At 42.6% G+C, this 17,833-nt stretch overlaps 1 protein-coding gene across 1 annotated transcript in view; it reads right to left on the reverse strand.

The window, feature by feature from the left end:
- The window catches only part of LOC138164836 (cytochrome P450 4A6-like), an 88,876-nt gene that overhangs the window by 60,452 nt on the left and 10,591 nt on the right, over nt 1-17,833 (reverse strand). The window contains exons 2-4 of the mRNA XM_069092761.1: nt 6,526-6,667; nt 6,176-6,220; nt 5,332-5,459 (exon numbers count right to left, since the gene is read on the reverse strand). Coding sequence (XP_068948862.1) covers nt 5,332-5,459; nt 6,176-6,220; nt 6,526-6,667 — 315 coding nt within the window. The remainder of the gene's footprint in view (nt 1-5,331; nt 5,460-6,175; nt 6,221-6,525; nt 6,668-17,833) is intronic.

Raw genomic sequence — 17,833 nt, forward strand, 5'->3', positions numbered from 1 at the left:
CACACACACACACACACACACACACACACACACACACACACACACACGTCCGTTGGTGCCCAGTCACTATCGGTCTTGAAGCGCTAGAGTTTTCTGTACAGAACGCTGTGTGGATGGGTACACTACATGATGAGGTTCTCTCATGTCACCTGGGCCCTCCCTGCTACATGACAATCTCTTTCCTGTTCAGTTCTGAAGTGTTTCCCCCAGCAGCTGTCCCAAGCCTTCTATTCTCTCCACGAACCTCCCACAACAGCACCTCCTACCTCCTCTTAGCTGAGGATCTCTCCTCATGCTTCACTAACAGTCTTGAGCTTTCTCTCCTACCTAGTTCTACACCTTGAATCCCTTCAGCATTCTCCATTATTCTCCCTTACTCTGCTCCAGTCTTGGGGAAGAAGGTGGCCTTTCTCCCTGTCCAAGCCTACCTTTAATTTAATTCCATCCCCTCCTGTTTCCTATAGCAGCTTGCCCCTAATTCCTTCCTGCTCTCCCTAATTTTCAACCTCTCCTTCCCTTCCACATACACACTTTTCCAGATCTCTATCCTTTAGAACAACAATCCTTCTCGTGGTCCTACCCTTCCCTCCTGGCATCATCCTATTTCTCTCCTTCCTTTCAGAGTCAAACTCCCAGGAAAAATTGCATCCATTTAGTACCTATACTTTCTCACCTCCTACTCTCTTCTCAAACCCCTTACATTCAGGCTTCAATGACTACCACTCAAAGGAAATTGTTCTCTCTGAAGTTACCAATAATATCTTTAACATTAAACTGAATTGTCTTTTCTCAGTCCTCATTCTTTGTGACATGAGCTCCTCAGACTAACATTTATTAAACACCTACTGTGTTCTAGGCACTGTTCCAGGGAAGAAAAATAATAGTCTCTGCTCTCAAGGAGCTCAAATGCAGACAACTCTGTACAAACAAGCTATAGATGGGATAAACTGAAGATAATCAACAAAAGAAAGGAAGATAGAAGAAAGTTTCCTCAAGAAGGTAGGACTTTAGCTGAAACTAAAAGGAAGTCAGAGATAAGGAGAGAGGGCATTCCAGGCATGGGAGACAGCCAGTGAAAGAACTTGGATTGTCTTCTGCTGAACAACAGAGAAGCCAGTGTCTGTGGGCTCCAGAGTAGATAGTGAGATGTGAGGTATAAGAAGACTGGAAAGGTAGGAAAGGACCAGGTTATTGAGGGCTTTAAAAAGCCAACAGAGGGCTTTATACCTGATCATGGAGGCTTCAACAGGGAGCCACTAGAGTTGATTGAATGGGGGAGTAACATGGTCAGATCTGTACTTTAGGAAGATTGATTTAACAACCGAGTGTAGGATGTACTGAGGTGGAATAATACTGAGGCAGCTAGACTATTGCATGCTATTTCAATAGTACAAGCATGAGGAGATTAGGGTTTACGCCAGGGTAGTGGCAGAATCAGAAGAGAAGGGGTGGTATATAGATGTTACCTGAGATATTACAAAGGTAGAAAAGACAGGACTTGGCAAATGATTCCATATAAGGGAGTCAGACAAATTGAGGAGTCAAGGAGGACATCTAGGTTGTGATCCCGTGATGACTAAGAAGATAATAGCACCCTTAACAGCAATAGGGAAATTAGAAAATTGCCAAATCCAATGGCATTTTCTCAATCCCCATTCCTCTTGACCTGTTTGCAAAATTTGACATTCTCAATCACCCTCTTCTCCTTGATACCCTCTTCTCTCCTGATCTCCAGTCTCACATCACCAACTGTCTGTTGGACATCTCTATGTGGATGTCCTACAGATGTCTCAAACTCAATATGTCCAAACTTGAACTCAATAATCTTTCCAAAAAAAACCTACCTCAACTCTTAACTTCCCTGTTACTGTCAGGAGTGCTACCATCCTTTCAGTCACCCAAGTTTGTAATCTAAGAGGCATCCCCAACTTTTCACTTTCACTCACCCCCCCCCACCATACTGAATCAATTGCCAAGTCTTTTACATCCCATTGTTGAAACATATCTTTCATCTATCCCTTTCCCTCTACTCATAACATAACCACCTTAGTTCAGGTCCTCAATACCTGGATTATTGCAATAGCTTCTTAACTGGTTTCTTTGCCTCCACAACCCATCCTCTACCCAACTACCAAAATAATTTTCCAAAATCACAGGGCTAACCATATTACTCCTCTGTTCACAAAGTTCCAGTAGGGCTGGGTGAGATGGTATACACCTATAGTCGCTGCTGCTGGGGAGACTGAGGCTGGTGGATCCCTTATGCCCAGACATTCTGGGCCATAGTAGGGCTAAACCCAATTGAGTGTCATCAAAGTGTCTGCCACCAACCTGGGAGAGATGGGGAGACCCAACCTCAAAAAAAGAATTAAAAAAAGATCCAGTGGCTCCCCAATTCTCTTTAGGATAAAATACAGTCTCCTCTCTCTGGCATTTAAAACCTTTCACTATCTAGCCCTAGATTATGTTTCCAACAAATTATACATAATCCTTGGCATGTGTTCCCCAATCTAGCCAAACTTGCTCTTCCTGGAACATGATATTCTATCTCTTGCCCCTATACCTTTGAACATATCATGTGTCCCTCATGCATGGAATCCTCTCTCTCTTCCTGCCAAGCTCCTGGAACCCTAGGTCCAGAGAAGGATCATCTATGGTGCCACTTTCTTCAGGAGGCCTTTCATGATCCCTCAAGTTGTTAGTGTCCCTCAAATCACTCTATTTATTTTGAACATAGTGTATTTTTCCTTATGAATTCACGTATTCTATCATTTCAACAGAACATAAGCTCCTTGAAGACAGGAACCATTTTTGTTTTTCCTTTTGTTTCCCCATGCTGAAAACATACTAAGAATTTCCTAAGTGACTGTTGACTTATTGGTTTCAGGTGTAAGTATTATTAGGCACCTACCTATGTAGCAATCAATCTCTGGCAACATCACAACTATTGCTGATGCTCAATTACCTTCTGACTGTTTGGGATAGTGGAAGAGAGGGTTCAGGGGAAGGGAGGGGATGAGAACTGACTTCACCACTTCTCTCCAGGCTTGAAGGAGTACTTGACCCTTTTCCTTGTGTAAGGATATGGTTCCATCTCCATTAATGTAACCACAAAAGGCACAGATACCTCAATAGAATCAACCAACCAATCCATCAAAATGTAAACAATGTGAATATATCCATCATTTATTTGAGAGGATTGTGGGGTTTTGATCATTGGACAAAATTCAGATGAAACCATACAGGAAGTGTCTTGTGATTGGTTAAGGAGGTCAAGTCATACCTTTTGGGCCACCTATAAAAATAACAAAACAATTCACAGGTGGTAAGTCAAGTGGAGCCAGTCAAAAATGGAAAAATTCTATTTTGGATAATCTCTGTATGAGAGTTGGAACCATGGCCCTTATAGGGTATTGACCTTTGGTGATAATGGTGGTAGGAAGAAGTTGAGAGTTTCTTTGCTTCTCAGTCTACCCAATGACCATGTCATTGGAGAGATTGGACAGTAGCAGACAATAAGTACATCTAGCTGGGATCAAAGAGACTAAAGTAGTAGAAAATAACACATCCAACCAATAGTCACTGAGGAAAGATGGCATCAGATAATGGGATTCCTCATGATGAAGAGGAGCTCTGGCTGTGGACTCTAGAAGGCACCGACCCTCACAGACCAGGCAAAAGTCACATCAAAGAGGAATTTCATGGGGACTCTATGAAGGGATCAAAGGACTAACTGTAATGTAGAGTTGTGAATTGAGGGGAAGCTAGGTGGCGCAGTGAATAGAGCCACCTCCAGCCCTGGAGTCAGGAGGACCTGAGTTCAAATCTGGCCTCAGACACTTGATACAAAAAACTAGCCGTGTGACCTTGGGCAAGTCACTTAGCCCCAACTGCCCCTCCAAAAAGCAAATAAAAAAAGTTGTGTTACCCCTTTGTCCCATGTATTCTTTACATGTATACCTTACTGTTTTTCTGCTTTAAGATTGTGCCCACTCTCCCCATTGGTACTATGTGTATTCATAGAAGAGTGTACCCCAGACTAGGAAGGAGAAAGTTTTTTGTAACTACTATTCTTGTTATACCATTTTGGTAAATGCCTTTGCTAAAAGCTATATGTCTGCCTGATTGTTAGTGGGTAGCTCACCAGTGGGGGCTCATGAGCAACAGTACTAGAAATCTAACCCCTATAGAACCCTGAGGAGAATTTATAAGCAACCTACCAAAACAAATGCAGGTTGAGGTAGCAACCTGAGCAGGGTGCTACTCCCACCAAGGACCATTCCTTTACAGAAGAGCCAGAACAACAGGTCTTGGGAAGATCGGGCTCCCAAAGTCATGTGATTATATTGGGGAAGCAGCTTCCTGCTAATAAGATAGGTCCCCCTTGATTCAGTACAAACTTCTTCCTTGGAATGGGGGGCAGGGAAGAAGGCCTATAAAATGACCCCTCTGCTGAATAGTGACCCTCAGCTATCCTGGTTTGTGTTTGGCCTCGAGCCTGCATAGATGCCAATGCCTGACCATGGTCAGGCTTCAGTCCCTGTTTAGTTCTCATGCCTAGTGGTCACAATCAACACTGCCCACTTCTCTCTATCCCCATTTCCACTGCCTTATTGATGCTTCTTGCTTCCTACTGCCTGTCTCCACTCCCACAGCCCTTTCTCAGACATAAAATGTCCCTTCAGGTAATGGTGAGGACCTCCCTACTTACCTTAAGCAACCATTTCTACTCTCTCATCCAGTTACCATGATTGAATTCCATTATCCTTCTTCAGCTCAGGGCTCAGACAGAGTGTCTACCACTGAGTCAATAGTTCTGATTGAATCTCTTGAGACTGGAGAAAAACATGGACACTAGCTCCCCTTTGCCTTCCTATCTCCCATCATCTTCTTACCACCCAGACTGGGGACAGTCCATAAACAGTAACCTAAGGCCCAGAGAAGCTCAAGAAAACATGAGAAACATCATTTGGGGAAGGAGGGACAGGGGGTGGTACCCTGCTCCCAGCCACAAATGTGTGTTACCTGGGGACAGACTTCCTGACAACTACCCCACAGGAGGAAGTCAACAAACCCTCCCTCCCTGGAAGTCTGCAAGCAGAGGCTGAGTGACATCTTGGATGCTGTAGTGGGGCTTCCTGTCTAGGTGTGAGGGGTGAGCAAGTATACTTCTGAAGTCCCTTCCAGCTCTGGGATTTTATGAAGTATAGCAAGGCTGTACATGTGGGTGGGTGGGTGGGTGTGGGGATGGGGGTGTGGTGGGGTGTATGCATAGGCACATGAGGATTTCTACGTCTACCTGGGCACAGGGGCACCCTTGTGGAGACTCACCAGCATCACTCGAACAGAGTCACTTATCAGCCCCACATAAGGCTTCAGGATATCATAATGGAATGCCGGTGTCAGAAGCCGCCGGTGCTGGAACCAGACTGGCCCATTCAGGATCAGTAGCCCTTCTCCTGAGTCCAGGAGATACAGACAAAAGGTCAAAGATGAGGCATGGAAAGACCCTGAAGGGTCTAAGTGGTCTGTGGCTTGAGGAGAGGGAATATGTAAGAGGACTCTCCAAGAAAATGCTTGAACACACTCCTATTGACCCTTTACTGGCATTATCCTGTACACTTGGAATGCTTTCTTCACATTGCTGTTAAAATCCTACCACCCTTCAAGGGCCAGGTGTCATGTTACCTTCTCCCTGAAGGAGGCTACATTCCTGATTCCTCTTACCTAACAAGCATTTCTCTCTCCTCTGCACCCACCCAACACTCTCCTTCAGCCCTTCTTACATCCTGTCTGACGTGGATCATGGGTACATCCCATATCTTTTCTAAGGCACTTTACCCTGGAGTAAGGAGGGGAGGGAGAAGGAAACAAGCATTTCTCAAGGTCAGGCACTGTACTAAGTGCTATACAAATATTATCCCATTGAATCTTACTCAGTCTTCAGTGGGGAGCCCATGGAGGCTTCTGAGCAAGGGGAGGCAAGATTGGAGAGAGGATAGGCAGCAGGTGGGGAGGCTGCTTAGAAAGAACAAGAGTCCAGCAAGAGGGAATGAGAGTCCAGGACAAGATGGTGGCAGGGGAATAGAGGGTGATATAGGGGAAGGATAAGGATTTGATAGAGCACAGGTAGCAAGTGGGGGCCCCCAAGATCTTGGGTGGGGGGTGAACATACCAATCCAGGGGACCAAGAATCTGTAGGTTAAATTAGCTTTTGGATCTGAAACACATAAAAAGAGGTACACTTGATCTGAAAGGCAGCCTATCCCAAACTCCCCTTACTCTGCTGAAACTCCCAGGGGCAGATGGGGCCAGACCTTGGGTTAATTATCTATGAGGCCTCAGAGTATCCTTCAGGGGAAGAAAATGGGAGGATTAAGTAGATGGAGAGCATTAAGTAGAAAGTATGGGGAGTGGATGAGGAGAGGGCTCCTTTCGGGGAACTGAAATGGAATCTTTGAGGAGGGTCCTGAGGAGGAGGGAAATTAGAGAACTCCCACCAAAGAGCAAGAGGACACTTCTCACCTGATCTGCCCAGCAGAACTTTCACGTAGTTAGGGTCATAGACTTGGAGAAATGCCATGAACCCGGAGAACCATCGGGGAAAGGCACAAGGGAATTTCTGCATCCAAGACACTGTCACCTTTAATTCTTCTTCCTTCTGATACTGCAACAGAACCACCCATAGGTTAAAGGAGAGGCTCCGGTGTGTCTAAGGTCTGAGTGGGGCAATTAATCCATGGGATTTGTCATTTTGATCTCTCCAGATTCTAGCCCATAGTCAACCAGGGCAGATGCCAGTCCTCCTGATTTTCTATGCCCCCTGCCCCTGGCTCAGCCCCTAACACTAGCACAAAGTAGAAGTTCAGTACCTCCTGGATTGATCAATTGAATTATTGATTGAATGATGATGATGATGATAGCTAGCATTTATAGAGTGCTTTTGGATTTGCAAAGTACTTCATATACATTGTCTCAGTTGATCCTTATAACCCTATGGAAATAGGTATTTATTATTACCCCATTTTATAGATGAGGAAAATGAGGCTGAGACACAGATTGATTATTTCCTATTTATCCTGTCTATAGCTTGTACATAGTTGTTTGCCAGATGTCTTCCCCTATTAGATTGGAAATTCCTTGAGGGGAAACAGTCTTTTGCCTTTTTTTGCATCCCTAGTACAGTGCTGAGCACACAGTAGGTGCCTAATAGATAAATGTTTATTGGCTGACTCTTTTTCATTTTGGAAGGAAAGTTTGGGGCTTTCTTCCCCTCCTATCTTGTCCGTTTTTCCTTTCTTGATAGTTGACCATTCCACTCTTACTTCTTTTTACTTTTCTTTCCTAATTATTGGATGTGGGTTGAAACAGGTCTTTGTAAGCACAAAGGCAAATGTGAGCCTAGAGAGGCTTTACGAAACTGTGTTTGTTTGTTGACTTTGTGGAGTTATATGTTAGGGGATCTGTGAGAGCTCAGCACCCATCTAAACAAGGGAAATCATCACCTTCCTAACTGAGAGCTCAGCACCCTCACAAAAGGCTATTGGGTTGGTTTTGGAAGTGTCTCAATGAGGAGCCTAGAGAGGGAGATGAAGAAGGCATCTGGGGCAGCAGGTAAGCTGCAGCTCTCCTAGGTCCCTCAGGGAGCTGTCTAGAAGTGGGGGGAATGTGCCTAAAGGCATACCCAGTTAGATTTGCTACAACTACAAATTGGGGAGGAGGGAATAGTTTAAAGGACATTAATTAGGGAAGTTCAGTGATCAATGTGATGGGTCCTTTGGGGGAGCCTTTAAACGGTCTCCTTTCACTATGGGAATAGGCATGCCCAATGGAAGCTTGGCAAGAGAACAAAATTCAGCTCCTGATGAAATCTCAGTGCCTGGGGCTGCCTCAAGATGAAGTCATTGTTTTGGAGCTGTCCCTTGGATTTTCCATAGAGACAGATTTCAATGGCTGGAGCTGCTCTGTAGTTTAATGGTTTAGCTTAGACTGAGGAAGAAGTAGCTGGATGGCTTAGTGGATAGAACCCCGGAGTCATCAAGACCTGACTTCAAATCCAGCCTTAGATACTTACTAGCTATGACTAGTGACATGTAAGTCTTTCCAGGTTTTTCTGAAATCTGCCCACTCATCATTTCTTATAGAACAATAATATTCCATTATAATCATGTACCACAACTTGTTCAGCCATTCCCCAATTAATGTACATCCCTTCTATTTCCAATTCTTGGCCACCACAAAAAGAGCTGCTATAAATATTTTTGTACATATGGATCCTTTCCCCCTTTTCTATAATCTCTTTGGGATACAGACCTAGCAGTGGTATTGCTGAATCAAAGGGCATGCACAGTTTTATAGCCCTTTGGGTATAGTTCCAAATTGCTCTCCAGAATGGTTGGATCATTTCACAACTCCATCAACAATGCATTAGTGTTCCAATTTCCTCACATCTTCCCCAACATTTATCATTTTTCCTGTTTTGTCATATTAGCCAATCTGATAGGTGTGATGTGGGATCTCAGAGTCATTTTAATTTGCATTTCTCTAATCAATAGTGATTTAGAGCATTTTTTTACTAGTGACACTCACAAGTCACTTAACCTCTGTTTGCCTTAATCTACTGGAGTAGGAAAGGGCAAACCACTCCAGTACCTTTGAAAAGAAAACCCCATGGACAGTATTGATGTACTATGGTCCCCAAAGTCACAAAGAGTTGGACGTGACTGAATGACTGAACAACAACAGACTCAGGATGATAGATTTTGTTGGCAGTGGAGGGATTTCCCTTTGTACTAGACTATGCAAGTAGACCAGGTGACCTGCCTTGCATTTTTTTTCATTCCTTTGCCACCTTTACCTTACTTTCTTCCACATAATTAGCAAGAACACAGCACCTTCAGACAGGGAGAGAAGTTTTTGCAGGTTCATTTACTTGGCTTTCTAAACCTGATCAGAGTTTCAGGTTTCTTCAGGTAGCCAAGGGTGTAATTCATGGACAGTGTCATTCCTGGGCCTCTGGCCTCTAGTTAGAGAGAGGAGAAGAATTTCCTTAACAGTAGGATACCAGAACCTAACCTAGGCAGGAAAGGGAAGCTCCTGGCTTGTGCTGTCTCACAAGTTGCCCTAAGTTTGAGAGTTTTGGCATGTAGCCTTCTATCTAGAGAAAGGGAGTCTGATGAGCAGAAAGACCTCTTAGAGAGAGAAGCAGTTCACTTGTGCAGGTCATAAGAGAAGCAGCAGCCAAGGACTAAAGCCACAACACGTGGAAGCAAGGGATTAAGTAAGACCTTGTGCCTCACTTTTATTACAACGAGCTATTGAGACAATACAGGTCTTTGCTTGTCTGTCAAAGCCTAAATGTGTTTCCTTTACATTGTAATGGACACCGAGACATAACAGGACAGCTAGGCCTATTATAATTTGATAGGAGTGTTTATTAACTGGCCGGGACTGCCTCTCAGACCGAAAGACAGCATCGAGCTTTCTGTTAGACACAATTTTATAGACAATGTGATTGCTAGCAACAGAATATGTTTCTAAGGGGTTAGCATTGTTTCCATTGAAGCAAAACATTCTCAGTATTATTCCTATTGAAGCAAGGCATTCTCAGTATTATTCCTATTGAAACAAAGCCTAAGTATTATTTCTACTGAAGCGAAGCGAAGGTTCCTTAGCAAAGCCTTAGATACAAACATAAACAGACCTGAATCCGTGGGAATCTGTGGCATGTTTCTAGCACCACAGGTGAAACATTTCTTTACTATTGGAGCCTATTAGGTGGTTTCCAAGGAACCCAGTAGGGGTCCCCTCTAGCAGATTTAAGGGGGCTCTAGTGTATAATTTCTGGTGGGCACTTCAACATGTTATGTCTTTGGTTCTCTTCAGATCTATGCATTCCTTCCTGTACTTGAGGACCTAGAGGACCACATGTGGCCCTGATCTATGTTTCTTCAAGAGTCAGAGCAAGCTCCACCTTCTATATGATTACTTCCTTAGTCCCCCTTCTCCCTACCACTCTGCCACTCAGTTTCTCATATATAGGTAGACAGACATATGCATAGATATAGATGTTGTCCCCTCTGTTAAAAGGAAAGCTTTTGATTTCATATATCTAGTGCCAAACACAGGGCTTGGCACATAGTAGGTGATTGATAAATGATCATTGAGTGAGCTCTGGATAGAGGCATAACAAGACAATGAGATATCAGTCTTCTGGAGTTGCCCAGATGGGACATGTCAGCCTAAGGCTGCCCATTGAATATGGAAGAACATAGGCTGAGAAAAGAAAAAGAGATATGTGAAAGAGTGTGAAGGGAAGCCCTTCCCTCAAGCACCCATCACCTCCCTCCTCCATCTCCTCCTCTCTACAGCTGTGGCCACCACCCTAGGATGCCCTCTTATAACACTGGCCTCCTGATAGTATGCCTGTCTCTCTTCTCAACCCAGCCAGCAGCAACTGCCAGAATAATTTTCTATATACAGGGATATAATTGTATCAGGTCTTTGCTCAAAACCCTTAAGCTCTATTGCAATAAAGATAGAAATTAGCTTGATACTCAGGATGCTCCACATCTGAAACCAACCTTACTGTCCTTCACCATCTTTGCTCACACCATTCTCTAAGACTGGAACGTACCTCACATCCAACTTGTTATATTTTTTGTCATATTTAAAGTCTAATTTAATTCATATGTATTAGGGTGTTGTATTTTTTTTCCTTCTCAGTGAGTAGGAGAGGAGGGATAGAATTTGTAACTGAAAATTTAAATTAAAAAAAGCTTAATGTAATTCAACAACATTAATTATGAGCCTACTATGTAGAGAGCCCTGTGACCCTCCCTGGGGGATAGAAAATTTAGATAAGACTTGGAACCTTCATCCTTAGCATTCACAGAATAGCAAAAAAGGAAGGTCTGTGCTTTTTGATGAAGTTCAGAGATCAAAGTCCGTTCAGAAATCTATGCAAGGTGAGGGCCCTGGGGCCAAAAGCAAAGGTTCTCAGGCTGGGTGCCAAGAAAAAGGGTCAGTGCCCAGGAAGCTGACTCTGTGCAATGGAGATAGAGGGCTTAGGCCAAATCAGTTAGAGAAATCAAGAAGGCAAGGAGTTCTGGGAGCAAATAAGAGCTGAAGCTGACCTTCAGCAGAGTCCTGCCTGAGCCTCCCTGGGCATTAAACCACAGGAGCAGGGTTAGAGACAGCTGGGGCAGGGGGCAGTGGTCCCAGATCTGAAGAAGAACCAAGCTGACTCATGCCAGAGGGGTATGGCCAGGGGTAGGTGGTGTTCCTCATGATCCCTCTCTTTCTGATTGGTAAAAACTTCCTCTCACAACCCTCACACAGACTTTTGTTTATACCTCTCATGGGCATCTAAGTGGCACAGTGGACAGAGCTCTGGGCTTGGAGTCAGGAAGACCTCAGTTTGAATCCCATCTCAGACACTTACCCTCTGTATGACCCTGGGAAAGTCAGTTAAACCTTTCTCAGACTCAGACTCACTTCCCTCCTCTGTAAGATGAGGGTGATAATAATAGGAGCTACATTCCAAGAAGCTGTGAGACTCAAATAAGATACTTACCAAGCACTTAGTATACTGTCTGATACATAAGAGATGTCATATAAATGCTAGCCATTGTTATTAATATACATAAGGTGTTATATAAATGCTACATAACCCACTTATCATGCATTATTTTAAACTAGTTACCTATATTTGTATCCCATCTCTCTATTAGATCTGTATGCCCATGAGGGCAGAGACTACAGTCTCTGATATTTTGTGTCCCCTGTCGCTCAATACAAGCCTCTGAACACAGGAGGTGCTTAATAAATGCTTGCAACCCCTGCCACTAAAAGTTTATTAAAATTTACAACTCAGAGTAACTTTATACCTAGTCTAGCTTTCTTATTTTATAGTAGAGGAGCTTGAGGCTAGAGAAGGGAAAGGAGCTGTCCAAGGCCACCTTTGTGTGAGTGGCTGAAGCAAAATGGAGGCCCAAGGCCTCTGACCCCAAACACAGCACTCTTTCCTCTATGTCCCTCCTTCTTCAAGTATAAGCTGGATGACATTTTGTCGACAGTGTCATTGTGAGAAATCCCACCTGGGTTTGGGGATTGGACTATCAGCCTTTGGAGGTCCCTTCCAACTCTGAGATACTGTGGCTCTGACATTTGCCTGAGTCCCAGGACAAACAATGGCCACTACTGAGATCCCTCCCATCTGCTGCTCCTTTAATAATCTTACCAGAAAGAACTATTTCCTAAACCCTTTCACATTCAGAAAAAATAAAAGTTGCCATTGCTTCTTTAGAAAGGTGATGACCAAAATTATGACCCAGGAGTGGCTGAGCCAAGATGGCAGAGTAGAAACAGGACTTCCCCATGGCTCTGGCTTCCACCTCTTCAAATACATGTAAAAAATTACTCTAAACAAATTTTAGAGCTACAGAACCCACAAAGCAACAGAGAAAAACAAATCTCCCACTGAAGGCAGCCCAGCAGTCCAGCAGGAAGGAGCTATCGCACCGGGCTGGGAGCTAATCCCAGCCCTGCATGAGCCATGCAGTTTTGGCCCCAGGGCAGCCCTGACCAGCAGTGGCCAGAGCAGACTTCAGGAGAGTGAATCACCAGCAGCTGTGGTGGCTTCCAGATTTCTCAACCCATAAACACCAAAGAAAAAGTAAAAGGTCAGTGTGGAACTCTGTTGGAACAGGGGTGGACAGAAAAGCATGGTACGCCCCCTCCCACCCATCCCCTGCCCCAGGGCAAGAAGTGGCAGAGGCGCAGCAGCAGCTGCCCCATGTGGCTGCCTCAGGAGCTCCTGGCATGCAGATTATACGGAACCACGCAACCATTCAGAGGGTAATCACTCTTGCTTTGACCTGCTTGGATCTTGATCGCAGTCCTGGGTAAAGGTCCTGGGGTGTGTGTCCAGGTGCCAGAGCCTGTGGGAGCTGTAAAGAGGGCACCTTCCTAATTTCTCCAGCAGCTACAAAACCTCCAGCGATTTGGGACAAAGCTCTCTCCATTCTGAAAGCAGAGTACTACCATGGCAAAGAGTTCAAAAGTCAAGTAATTGACTGGCAACATGAGAAAGCAGAGGAAACACAATCCTACCATAGATTCCTTTTTCAGGCACAAAAAGCGTCAAAGCATGGAACAGGAGGAAGACATAGAAGTCAGAGCTCCTGCATCAAAAGCTCCCAAGAAAAATATAAACTGGTTATAGGCCATGGAGAAGCTCCAGAAGGATTTTGAAAACCAAGTAAGAGAATTGGAGGAAAAATTGGGAAGAGAAATGAGAATGATGCAAGAAAATCATGAAAAGCGAGTCAACAGCCTGACTGAAGAAAATAACACCTTAAAAAACAGACCAACTCAAATGGCAAAAGAGGCCCAAAAAGCCAATGAATGCCTTAAAAAGCCAAATTTGCCAGACAGAAAAGAAATTTCAAAAACTCACTGAAAAGAGTAATTCCTTCAAAATTATATTAGAACAATTGGAAGCTAATGACTTTATGAGAAATCAAAATAATATAAAACAGATCCAAACAAATGAAAGAATAGAAGGCAATGTGAAATATCTCATTGGAAAAATCACTGACCTGAAAAATAGATCCAGGAAAGATAATTTAAAAATTATTGTACTACCTGAAAGCTGTGATCAAAAAAAGAGCTTAGACACCATCTTTCAAGAAATTATTAAGCAAAATTGCCCTGATATTCTAGAGCCAGAGGGCAAAATAGAAATTGAAAGAATTCACTGATTGCCTCTTGAAAAAGATCCCAAAAAGAAAACTCCTAGGAATATCATAGCCAAATTCCAGAGTTCCCAGGTCAAGGAGAAAATACTGCAAGCAGTCAGGAAGAAACAATTTGAGTATTGTGGAAACACAATCAGGATAGCCCACACTTAGCAGCTTCTAGGGTATTGAAGGGCTTGAAATATGATATTCTGGAGGTCAAAGGAGCTAGGACTAAAACCAAGAATCACCTACTCAGCAAAACTGAGTATAATGCTTCAGGGGAAAATATGGTCATTCAATGAAATAGAGGACTTTCAAGCATTCTTTTTTTTTTTTTTGGAGGGCAATTGGTGGTAAGTGACTTGCCCAAAGTTGCATGGCTAGTTTTTGTGTTAAGTGTCTGAGGCCAAAGTTGAGTTTGGGTCCTCCTGACCCCAGGGCCAGTGCTCTATTCACTGCACCATCTAGCCACCCCCCAACTCTCAAGCATTCTTGATGAAAAAACCAGAGTTGAACAGAAAATTTGACTTTCAAATACAAGAAGCAAGAGAAGCATATGAAGGTAAACAGGGAAAAGAAATCATAAGGAACTTATTCAAGTTGAACTATTTACATTCCTACATGGAAAAACAATAATTGTAACTCATAAGACTTTTCTCAGTATGAGGACAGTTGAAGGGAATATATATCTATATCTATCCATCTATCTGTCTATCTATCTATCTATCTATATATATATATATATATACACATACACATATATGTATACATAGGAAGAGGGTGCAGGTGTGTATAAATATATATGTGAAGATGTGCAAATGTATGTACATCTATACATAGACAGAAGGCACAGGACAAGTTGAATATGAAGGGATGATATCAAAAGATAAAATAGAATAAGTGAGGGGCGAGATTGGATGGAGAAAAATACAGTTAGTCTTTCACAATATACCTACTATGGAAATGTTTTGCATAACTACACATGTACAACCTATATTGAATTTCTTATCTTCCCAGTGGGGATAGATGAGGAGGAAAGAAGGGAAAAAATTTGGAGCTGAAAGTTTTTAAAACAAATGTGTATTTAAAAAATAATATGACAAAATAAAATAATAAAATTAAATTTAAAAAGAAAAGTGATGACCCCAAACTTCAGAATCACAGACCCTTGGAGTTGGCAGGGGAGATCTCTGAGATCACCTCATCTAACCCAGACATAAAAAGAGTCCTATCTACAACATCCCCAACAAATAACAATCAAATGTCAATAAGCATGTATTGATCAGCTACTGTGTACCAGGCATCATGCTAAGCAAAAGAATGCAAAGAAAGGTAAGGTAGTTTTCATCCAGGCTCTACTTGGAGATTCACAGTGACGGGAAGCTCACTACCTCCTCAGACATCCCATTCCTAGATATCTTTCAGGATTACAAAGTTATGTGTTTTTTTTACATCAAGTGTAAACCTGCCACTAGCCAGCATGATTTTTTTTCCCTAACATGCCATTGGGCATTCTTCCTATCTAGCACAGAAAGTCAGGAAAGGCTCTGTACTTTTATAGTACTAATAGAGTATAGAAGGCAGGGATAATTTCATTTTTTGTCTTTGTATCTCCAATGGCACCAATGACAGTGCCTTTCACATTATAGGCACTTAAATGAATGAAATTAATAAATGAAAGTGATGTAGAGAGGAAGAGCCAAAATGCAGAATGGCAGCTAAAACATGAAAGGGCAGTTGGGTGCATGGATGAACATATGGATAGGTAGATGGATGTTAACTGGGTGGATGGGAGTCCTACTAGCTCCAAAGTGTTGGAGTCACCCTTGGTTGTCCAGGACTGCTACTGATCTCCTGTCTTACTGCTTTCCAGGTGTCTGTGTCTTGACCTTCCAGTCAGAAGATGAGCATCGTCATCTCACTCCCTCTAAGCAGAGGATCCCATTGTTGTTGAGTCATTTCAGTCATGCCCAATTATTGGTTACTCTATTAGGGGTTTTCTTGGCAAAGATACTGGCTGGTTTCCCATTGCCTTCTCTAGCTCTTTTAAAAGATGAGGAAACTGAGGCAAACAGAATTAAATGACTCACCTGGGCTCACACAGCTAGTAAGTGACTGAGGTCAGATTTGAACTCATGAAGAGGAGTATTTCCTAGTTCCAAGCCTAGTGCTTTATCCATTGAACCACTTAGCTGCCCTTGAAGACCCCACATTATATTGGGGGAAAAAATTCAAGGCCATCTGTCTCAATCTGTCTCGATCTTCTTCATCAACCCCATCCCACACTTCAAATCCCAACATCATCGTTCATCCTCTCCTTTTCTCCAGTCTCAGAGGAAGATAACCTTTCTCCTTGCCAATTCCATTTCTTCTGTTGCACTTCTTATCTCATGCTTTCCTGTATCTTTTGGCACTTTACCCCTTCTGTCATTCTTTTCCCTCTGATTTTCTTTTTTCCCTCCTTTCTTTTATTTGTACTCCACAGAGTCATAGTCCAATACCTGTAGTATGCCTCTGAATCTATTTTTCAAGGACAAGCCTACCTAATCATAAAATGAGCATACAAGGGGCCACAAAGTAATAAAATTTTGATTGATCACGACAATGCATGTGTTCTTACTGGTAGCAGCAGTGGAATTCAGTAGTCCCTTGGGTGTCTGAGCAGTCTTTTAAGGATCTAACTGCTCACCTCCCGGTGTGAGGAAGAAGCTAGAAAAGGTGCCAGAAAAATTGTCTGCTTACCCAACCCTGGACTGATTACCTCAGCAGTTGGGGATCCCACCCTTTGGTCAAAACACACAAAAAAGTACAAAAACTTCTGCAAAGACTATTTGAATGTCAAACATATGCTTGCCAAAAAGACTATTTTATGGAGAACTCACACAGGGCAAGTGCTCACATGGTAGTCAGGAAAAGCAACACAAGGACACTCTCATGGTCTCTGGAAAGAACTTTGGAATTAATTGTGTGACATGGGAGACACTGGCCTAGGTCCACCCAGCATCGCATGTCCTATTCATAGAAGCTGCTGTTTTCTATGAGCAAAGCGGAATTAAAGTAGCTCAAAAGAAATGTGAGATGTGCACATTTAGAAAATCCACCCCAGATGTTCACATGGATTATTTGTGCCCAACCTGTGGTAGAGCATTCTGAGCTCACATTGATCTGAGCAGCCACAATTGGCTGTAACTTGATCGAACATAGTGATGTCATTTTGGTCCCCTTGGAGAACAAAGGACAGCAACCACCAACCAACCAACCATTTACATACAATTTATCTAATGGTTCATATCATTTAAAATGTACTTATTTTAGATAATTGATGTAAAATTAATTTCTTAATATTGAAATTTATTTAAAATTATCTAACATTTTAAAATTTACATGTTATTTATATAACATCTCATCATTAGAATGTGAAATCCATGAAGGAAGGGATTGTTCTTGCCTTTTTTCTTAGTCCAGGACTTAGCACAATTCTTGGCATATAATAAGTGCTTAAGAAGCATTTGTTAATTGGTGGAATACTTGATTTCATGGTAAGGAAAGTCTATGAAGAATTTGAGAAGACCCTCCAAATCAAATCGGCATAAACTCTGATACTTGGTGGCTCCAATACTAAGGAGAGGAAAGGTAAGAAGGAAATGTATGGGAAGGTATGATTCAGGAGAAATAAATGAGTTCAAAGAGTTGTAGTTTATGTAGAAGCCATATACCTGTAAATGACACACTTTCTTCAAAAAAATATTGCTACACACAAGACATGGTGATCACAAAGAATTAAACTGACTGCATTTTGGCAGACAAGGAAGAGACTTACTATGGACATGAGTGTTAGACCTGAGTCAGAGTTCTGTACACAAGCAGACCATCAGACTATCCAGAGTTAATTAAAAATTGATAATAAAAAAGAGAAAGAACAATAATGAGAGAAAAATATAATGTGCAATTAAGAAGATTTAACCCTGAAAACTTGAAACAAGCTATGTGAAAATCAAAAATAGGAAATGGGTAACAGAAATGATGTTGAGAATGCCTATAATGGGCAGCTACAGGGTATAATAGATGGAGCAATAGATGGTTGGCATCAG

Source organism: Petaurus breviceps, unplaced genomic scaffold, assembly GCF_028583685.1.
Source record: "Petaurus breviceps papuanus isolate PSGF00001 unplaced genomic scaffold, PetGlider_PUasm1.0 207, whole genome shotgun sequence".
Classification (NCBI taxonomy): Eukaryota; Metazoa; Chordata; class Mammalia; order Diprotodontia; family Petauridae; genus Petaurus; species Petaurus breviceps.